Source organism: Caretta caretta, chromosome 1 (genome assembly GCF_965140235.1).
Source record: "Caretta caretta isolate rCarCar2 chromosome 1, rCarCar1.hap1, whole genome shotgun sequence".
Taxonomy (NCBI): domain Eukaryota; kingdom Metazoa; phylum Chordata; order Testudines; family Cheloniidae; genus Caretta; species Caretta caretta.
Genome location: NC_134206.1, coordinates 5,131,757 through 5,141,170, shown reverse-complemented (window position 1 = coordinate 5,141,170; position 9,414 = coordinate 5,131,757). Strand labels below are relative to the sequence as shown.

Below are 9,414 nucleotides of genomic sequence, written 5' to 3'. Positions count from 1 at the left end.
GCGCAGCTGGCTAACATTTTGAGGTGGGGGAACCTCCACAATAGCCTTAACTTTTGCAGGGGCCTTATGAAGACCCTCAGCATCAATGATGTGTCCCGAATATTCAGCAGAGGGCTGAAAGAATTCACACTTGTCTTTGCGGACTTGTAGGCCATACTCTTCCAGTCTTTGTAGGGTAGCCTCTAAATTCTTTAAGTGATCCTTTTCATTCCTTCCAGTGACCAGGATGTCATCCAGATAGCACTGAACTCCTGGCAAGCCACACAAGATCTGGTCCATAGCCCTGTGGAACAGGGAGGGAACAGACGTTAAGGGTAGGTGACAGTATCGATAAAGCCCCTTATGAGTCACAATAGTCAACAGCTCTTGGGACCTTTCATCGATATGCATCTGTAAACACATTTGACTCAGATCAATCTTACTGAAGTTTTGTCACCCAGCCAGGCCCACGAAGAGGTCATCGATGCGGGGAAACGGGTATTGCTCTGCACACAACACTGTGTTGACAATGACCTTAAAATCACCACAGATCCAGAGGGAGCCATCTTTCTTCATGATTGGAATGATAGGAGTGGCCCATGGAGTATGGCTAACTGGTATTAGGACTCCATTGGTGACCAGGCACTCCAAATCCGCTTCAACTTTCGGCCTGATGGCATATGGCACAGTTCAGGCTCTCAGATATTTTGGTTGACTGTCAGGTTTCATGTTCAGTGTGACAGTGATTCCCTTCATACTTCCCAGATCCTCTCCAAAAACAGCAGCATGTTTCCTTAGTATAGCGGTCAGACCGGTTTCTTCTTTAGTCCTTTGGTGCACTTCTGCCCTGTTCAGCTGAATCTTCCCAAGCCAGGACCTACCCATTCAGGCTGGGTAACTACCTCTCACCAGAAACAGTGGCAATTTAGCAGCCTGTCCTTTGAGCTCCACCTTAACATCAATACTGCCCAACATGGGCACAGCTTCTCCCGTATACGTCTTCAGAACAGCTTTTGCTGCCTTAAACGGAAGATGCTGTAGCTTTTCTTTATACACAGCCTCAGAGACCAGTGAGAGGGCTGCCCCGGTGTCCAGTTCCTTGCGTATAGGTTTGCCATCCAACAACGGGGTTACCCAGTATTCATGTGAGCCCACTGCCAAAGACAAAACGTGGAGTGGCTCTTCTTCTTGTGATGAGGTGTCACCTTGGTCATCCTGGATCTGCTCTAGGGTATACGGGTTCCCCTTTTAGGTCGGCCAGAGCACAGGCCTCTTTTTCTTTTGTTTACAGGCACACTCAATGTGTCCCTTTTTGCCACAGTGTCGACACACCAGGTCCTTACACCATCATTGTGATGCCTTGTGACCCGGCTCACCACAGTGGCAACATTCCTGACTCTGCACAGTTTTGTGGGAAGGTTCTTGTGACATTTTATGCACCCTAGAGGATGCACCGATGGATTGCGCCTCCTTTGTAGCCAGTTCCATGGAGACGGCAATATCCACAGCCTTCGGTAAGGGAAGCTGAGCCTCTGTCAATAGGCTCTTCTGTATAGTTTCACTCTGCAAACCACACAGTAACCTGTCACGCAGGGCATCATTTAACATCTCCTTAAATTCACGGTGTTTTGCTCGCCTTTTTAAAGTTGCTACAAATTGTACAACTGTTTCCTCTTCTTTTTGGCCTCTTTTGTGGAACCTCTATCCTTCAGGAATTACCAGTGGTTTGGAGGAAAAATGGGACCCCAGGATTTCTGCAATGTCACTGTAAGATTTGGTCTCAGGCTTAACAGGGTGTAATAAGCTGCGTAGCAGGGAGTAGGTTTTAGCTCCCACAACACTTAAGAATATTGGCACCTTCTTCTCTGCTGTAATGTCATTTGCAAGAACAAAAAGATCAAAACGCTCAGTATACACATGCCACTGCACTACATTCTCCTCCAAAGGTTCCAGTGGCCCTTTAAGTGTAGCCATGGTTTTAGTTTCATGTTTCACAGTCAGTGCCAACAAGCCAGCACAGTCAGTGCAAACAAGCCAGTTCTTACCCCCTTCCAACAGCTGAAAGATTTTGGTAGGTTTTGTTTGTTTGTTTGTTTGCTTGCCTTGACTTCTACTTCCTTCTGTGGCTGGGGCAGCACAGGGATCCCATTCTCGTCGCCACTTTGTTGTATCCTTGGCGGCAGCACTTTAGGAAGGAATCACTTGAGACGCAGAGAGCGGTGAGCCATGAAAGCAGCCATTTATTTTCCACACACTGAACTAACCAAACCAGCCCAAACTGGCTGGGCTATCCCCTAATAAGCTAACTCAGTTGCCATAGCAACAACAAGGTGCTATTAGCATGACAACCAAACACACAACAAGCCAGAAGAGTTGAAGGCAGCAGTGCTGAAGCAGAGCTGGGGAGCTGCAGCTGGAGCAGACCAGAACCGGGAGCTGGATCCGCACAAACCTGCTGCACCAACAGGGAGCCACGGCTGAGCTAGAGTAGGGAGCTGCAGGGACAGAGCCAGGACAGTGGATGCCGGCAACTAGTAACAAGGTAGCCGATCACAATGAGCAGCTCAGGAGAGCAAGTTGGGGCCATGGACAGAGGGCCTAGCACAGGGAGATGTCACCAGACCGGAGGGCCTTGAAGACTGGACTCAGGAGAGAGGACGTCAATCTGATGTAGGGCCAATTGCTGGGGAGAAGGGTCCTGCCACCTAGAGCCTGAGGGTGTGTGGCCACTGCAAAAGCCAGTGTCTGACTTGGCAGTATCACCACAGCACAACTAGAGGCTGGCAGGGGGCCTGGGATGTGTGAGGAACACAAAGAGAACAGTTCTTAGGTCCCAGACATGGCTGTTTGTCAGGATGGGGTTCCTTGTTTCCTTGAACTTTCCCATGTATCCTTAATTTTCTTTCCGGTTTCAGAGTAGCAGCCCTGTTAGTCTGTACTCGCAAAAAGAAGAGAAGGATTTGTGGCACCTTAGAGACTAACCAATTTATTTGAGCATAAGCTTTCGTGAGCTACAGCTCACTTCATCGGATGCATTTAGTGGAAAATACAGTGAGGAAATTTATATACACACAGAACATGAAGGAAAAAAAAAACCAAACCTGTAAGGAGAGTGATCACTTAAGATGAGCTATTACCAGCAGGACAGCAGGGCGGAGGGGGAGGGGGATTTGTGTCCATTTATTCTTTTACGTAGAGACTGTGCAGGCATATCACATTGGTAGATGTGTAGATGTCCACACTATCAGAGGCTCGTTCACCTGCACATCCACCAATGTGATCTATGCCATCATGTGCCAGCAATGCCCCTCTGCCATGTACATTGGCCAAACTGGACAGTCTCTAAAAGAATAAATGGACCCAAATCAGATGTCAAGAATTATAACAATCATAAACCAATCAGAGAACACTTCAATCTCTCTGGTCATGCGATTACAGACATGAAAGTTGCTATATTACACCAACAACAAAAAAACCCTTCAAAAACAGACTCCAACGAGAGACTGCTGAATTGGAATTAATTTGCAAACTGGATACAATTAACTTAGGCTTGAATAGAGACTCGGAATGGATGGGTCATTACACAAAGTAAAACTATTTCCCCATGTTTATTTCCCCCACCCCCGCCCACTGTTCCTCAGATGTCCTTGTTAACTGCTGGAAAGTTTTCACCCCCCTCCCCCCCAACCCCCACCCTTCTCTCCTGCTGGTAATAGCTCATCTTAAATGATCACTCTGCTTACAGGTTTTTTTTTTTCCTTCATGTTCTGTGTGTATATAAATTTCCTCACTGTATTTTCCACTAAATGCATCCGATGAAGTGAGCTGTAGCTCACAAAAGCTTATGCTCAAATAAACTGCTTAGTCTCTAAGGTGCTACAAGTACTCCTCTCCAATTTTCTTTCAGTCGCTGTTTAACACATTCTAGTTGGTTTGAAGTTAATGCAGTGATCAGTGGGTCAAAGAAGTGTCCGGTGTGAAGAGAGTACCCCAGAGTGGGGACACCCTAGCCCCTGTCCTAAGTGACCACGATGAGACTGGGGGTTCAGCCTTCCAGGAATCTTTGGCTCAGCCATATCGCCATTACGAGGACTCTTCCAAACAGGAGAGTGGAAGGGGAGTCCTTGAGGTCAGGCAGGCCTCTGGGAAAAGGGAGTGGGAGTAGGGACTTGGACTCTTTCACTACCAGTTCCCTTGGGGTGACGCAAAAGCCAGGAAAGATCCCAACAATAGTTCCCCACTTACATTAGGGAACTGTTAGAAAATGATAGGTTGGATTTATAGTGACGTATAAACAGATGTGTAATTGGTGAAATCTTTCAAGAATTGATAAAAGCCAAAATGTCTAACTTTGGGGAGAACATAAGAACATAAGAATGGCCGTACTGGGTCAGACCAAAGGTCCATCCAGCCCAGTATCCTGTCTACTGACAGTGGCCAATGCCAGGTGCAACGGAGTGTGTGAACCTAACAGGTAATGATCAAATGATCTCTGTTCTGCCATCCATCTCCAGTCTGACAAACAAAGACTAGGGACACCATTCCTTACCCATCCTGGCTAATAGCCATGAATGGACTTAACCTCCATGAATTTATCCAGTTCTCTTTTAAACCCTGTTATAGTCCTAGCCTTCACAACCTCCTCCGACAAGGAGTTCCACAGGTTGACTGTGTGCTGAGTGAAGAAGAACTTCCTTTTCTTGGTTTTAAACCTGTTGCCCATTAATTTCATTTGGTGGACCCTAGTTTTTATATTATGGGAACAAGTAAATAACTTTTCCTTATTCATTGTCTCCACACCACTCATGATTTTATATACCTCTATCATACCCCCCCTTAGTCTCGTAGATACATAGATATTAAGGTCAGAAGGGACCATTATTATCGTCTAGTTTGAGCTCCTCCACAATGCAGGCCACAGAATCTCACCCACCCACTCCTGCAATAGACCTCTCATCTATGTCTGAGCTATTGAAGTCCTCAAATCATGGATTAAAGACTTCAAGTGCAGAGAATCCTCCAGCAAGTGACCCGTGCCCCATGCTACAGAGGAAGGCGAAAAACCCCCAGGGCCTCTTCCAATCTGCCCTGGAGGAAAATTCCTTCCCGACCCCCAATATGGTGATCAGCTGAACCCAGAGCATATAAAATATTCTCCGTCTTATTCTTTCTCCCTTTTTTAATGATTCCTAACATCCTGTTAGCTGATGTTATGAAGATGGCTCAGTTTTGGGAATCTCTCTAACGTCCTCAGCCATGAAGACTGAAGGAAAGAATTCATTTAGTTTCTCCATAATGACTTTATCATCTTTAAATGCTCCTTTTGTATCTCAATTGTCATGGTGTCCCACTGGTTGTTTAAGAGGCTTCCTGCTTCTGATGTACTTAAAAATATTTTGTTCTTAACTTTTAAGTTTTTGGCTAGCTGTTCTTCAACTCCTTTTTGGCTTTTCTTATTACATTTTTACACTTAATTTGGCAGTGTTTATGGTCCTTTCTATATACCTCACTAGGATTTGACTTCCACTTTTTAAAAGATGCCTTTTCATATTTCACTGTTTGTTTTACATGGTTCTTAAGCTCTTTTTTAGTTCTTTTACTGTGTTTTTTTCATTAGGGGTAATTTAATTGTGGAAGTCTTGTTTACTCCTTCACATTACACAAGAACCAGGGATGACTGAAGGAAATTAATAGGCTGCAGGCTAAGATATTCAGGGATTCAACCCCATGATCTGGGAATCCCTGGCATCTGATTGCCTATGCTTGGACTGGAGAACAGGAGATGGATCCCTCAAGAACAGCCTGTTCGATTCTTTCAGTGTGAAGATTGGTATTGGTCACTGTCAGAAGACAAGATACTGGACTAGATGGACCATTGGTCTGACCAGCATGGCTGTTTTTATGTTCTTATCTTAGTCTTCTTTTTCTTCTCTGGGTGGTGCTCCTTGTAGTCGATGGGGCCCACATGCCTCACTACATCAAAGAGTCCCTGCCAATGAACCAATCATCTGAAGAGCAAGCTTGGTTGTAACCATAACACACAATCACCCAGACGGAACACTCACAGCTAGACCCCTTTATTATCGGCCTTCTCTTGTACCTGCTGTGCATTTAGCAAAATTCTTCGAGCAAACACTCACAAAGTCTCGAGGCAATTTCTTAATTGAAGAATTTATTGGTCTATGTTCATTACCTGAGGACTTCCAAGACAGCAGTTCAAAGGGCGAAAACTTGAAGCCTTGAGGCACCTCCCTGATTGGTTAAAGGAGGTTGGGGAGGAGTTGATCGTAATGTTCGGAATCTGAGGCTACAGAATTCAATAATGTCTCCAGAACAGTTCCTTGAAATCACTCTACCAACCCATCGGTTTGGAGATGGTAGATCAACATTCTTAATGTCTTTACCCTCAGTAGTCCTTGATCTCTAAGGATTTATTGGGGTATTACCACCCAGAAAAGGACTTTCATAAGGTAATTCACTCGTTTTGCTCATACTCAGGGTGATGGGATTCTGCCTAGGGGGAAATAAACCTCTCCGGATGCCTTTGTCATCGAACCATGCCTGCGGTCTTTCTTTCTGAATAAGATCAAGGACTGCTGAATTAGTAGGTTGCCTTACCTGCCAACACTGATAATTTTGGAGCTCCAAGGAGAGAAGCACTGAACAGGGTTACAGAGGCAACAACATTCCAGGTCTTAACAATTCTGGATGACACTCTGAGTCCAGGGATGAACAATTCTACTGTCTGGGGCAAGTCAGTGATTGTTTTGCCTCCTGCACAAAGTATTGTCACTGTCTCAGTCACTAGGGTTCCACCACTTCTCCATTCACCACGGAGAGTTGTTCATAGACATGGCTAAGGATAAGATTAAGTCATAGAAGTCACAGATTCTGTGACTTTCGGAGACCTCTGTGACATTTACCACTTCAGCCCTGGGGCAGCGGGTGGAGGCTCCTGAGCTCTCAGTTGCCATGTGTGGCCAAGGAACCAGCAGCTTTCAGCCACCTCTGGCGGTGGGGGTATGTGGCCCTCCAAGTTGCTCTTGGCCGTGTGGGGACCCAGATCTCTGAGCTGCCACTGGCAGTGGGAGCCGTGGAGCTCTCTCACATGGGCTGCAGCAGGGGCTCTGGACCTCTGAGGTGCTGGGGCTGCAGTGGGGGCCACAGAGCTGTTATCTGCAGTGGCAGTAAGTGCTGGACCCTCACCCGTCCTGAAGTGCGGCTCAGGCTCTCATACTCCTGATGAGGCTTTAATCTTCCCCATTTCAGTCTCCCCCGCAGACCCTCGTGACCTGTTGGTGACTTTTACTAAAACTATCTGTGACAAAAAACCTTAGTCATGACTATTCAACTGGTCTGCCCCTCTTCCTGAAAAAAATTGTGTTGTGGGCCAGGATATCCCTCCCCGGGTGAACGCATTCTGGATGCTGTGGAGGGTTGTGGTGAATGCAGGCCCATGGACCGATTCAGGCAGTCCGATTCAAAACATAGAGAATCCCTCTAGGCAAAACCTTAAGTTACAAAAAGATACAAAAAACAGGAATACACATGTCCTCCAGGACAGTGAATTTCCAAGCCAAAACAAAGAAATCCAAAAGCATTTTCTAGCTAGATTTCTTACCAACTGTACAGGAGTTGAAGGGCTTGCATCCTTGATCTGTTCCCAGCAACGGTATTACACAGACAGACAAAGGCTTTCCCCCCCTCCAGATTTGAAAGTACCTTGTCCCTCATTGGTCATTTTGGGTCAGGTGCCAGCGAGGTTACCTTAGCTTCTTAACCCTTTTCTGGTGAAAGGATTTTCCTTCTGCTAGGAGTACAACTCGTAAGAACTGCACAGTCAAGGAAGGCTGACTTTTTTTACAGATTGTTTGTGAGCATACTCTTCCTCCATGCCAGGGGTAACTGGGGAACCATGGCGCTCACAGAACTTCTGGTCTTCCTCCCAAACCGCATCCCACTTAGTGCTGGTTCACATACTCTCTGACAATTTGACAGTTCCCTGATGGACACTGCAGGCCTGAGGAGATATCGTCTCTTGTGTCTGCAGAACTTTGCGTGAACTTTGTGTCTGCAGAACTTCTGCAGGTGTATTTGACTACTTTGTCACGAAGCTCTTTCATTTTGACCCCATAAATGATAGGGTTGAGCATGGGAGGGATGAGGAGAAGAAGGTCAGCTAAGATGATATGAACATAGGGTGCGATGCCTTGACCAAAGTAGTGTGTAAGAATGGAGAAGAAGGTAGGGGTATAATATGTCAGCAACACACAGATGTGGGCTGTGCAAGTGTTAAGGGCTTTCTGGTGGGCTTTATGAGAGGAGATTCTGAGGACGGCCCTGATGATCAGACCATACGACAGGGCAATGAACGTCAGGTCAAACCCATTGATTACAAACATTAGCACAAAACCATATATCCTGCTGACTCTGATGTCCCCACACACCATCTTCACCATAGCTATGTACTCGCATTGTGTGTGGGGGTAAATGCGGTTGGCACAGAATGTCTGCTGACTCAGGAGCAGGGGCAGGGGCAGAATGAAGAGAACAGCTCTTATGAAACCTACAAGCCCTAGCTTAGCTATTTGTGCATTGCTGAGGATGGTGGCATATCTCAGAGGGTTACATATGGCAACGTAGCGATCGAAGGCCATTGTCACGAGGGTGGATGAGTGCATCACAGAAATCGTGTGGAGGAAGAACATCTGGGTGAGGCAGCCAGCCACAGTAATGCCTTTCAAATTGAACCAAAATATGCCCAGTGCCTTTGGCACAACAAAGGTAGGTGTGGCAATGTCTGTAAGTGCCAGCATGCAGAGCAGGAGGTACATCGGCTTCTGCAGAGTCTGTTCCTTACCTACAACAGACAGAAGCGTGACATTTCCCAACAGGCTGATAATGTAGAATGTAAAGAAAGGAATGGAAATCCAGATGTGGGCAGCCTCCAGGCCAGGGATGCCCATTAGGATGAAAGTTGAAGTGTCAGAGTGGGTGAAGTTGAAAGGTGCCATGAAGCAGTTGATGCATCGATATGACTCAGAAATGCTCAAGGTGCCTGTAAAGGGAGAAAAGCACAGCAAGGGGGTTCTTATTTGTAAAAAATAATATGGTAAATATGTTATAGTTATGAACATTCTCGGAGTCTTCTTGAGTGAGGAGTGAAGAACCACCGACGATGTCACTCCCTACTTTCCATAGATCTAGAATACGGAGGGAACCGTTTGTTTCAAAACTTGGTTTCCAGACTCGTTTGTGGGAAGATTACAGACTCCCCAAAATGGAGTCCAGAGTTATGTGGCCTGGTCACATGGCCTTTTAGAGTCATAGCATCCACTACGTATAGTCTGTCTGAAGCATTCTCAGGGAGGCTCACCAGGTGGGAGATAAGTTTCTCTAAAGGCCTATTGTTTCCCCCAAAGTCTCATTGCCCTG

At 46.2% G+C, this 9,414-nt stretch overlaps 1 protein-coding gene across 1 annotated transcript; it reads right to left on the bottom strand.

Annotated features, from left to right (window-relative positions):
* Positions 1-7,614: 7,614 nt before the first annotated feature.
* On the bottom strand, positions 7,615-8,993 carry LOC142072965 (olfactory receptor 52P1-like). Its single transcript, XM_075131365.1, has one exon. It carries the CDS (start codon positions 8,991-8,993, stop codon positions 7,941-7,943), a length of 1,053 nt encoding a protein of 350 aa, XP_074987466.1. The 3' UTR covers positions 7,615-7,940.
* Between the last annotated feature and the right edge of the window lie 421 nt (positions 8,994-9,414).

Coding starts and splice junctions, on each gene's coding strand:
- LOC142072965 (XM_075131365.1), bottom strand. CDS start 8,993: ATGGCACCTTTCAACTTCACCCACTCTGACACTTCAACTTTCATCCTA.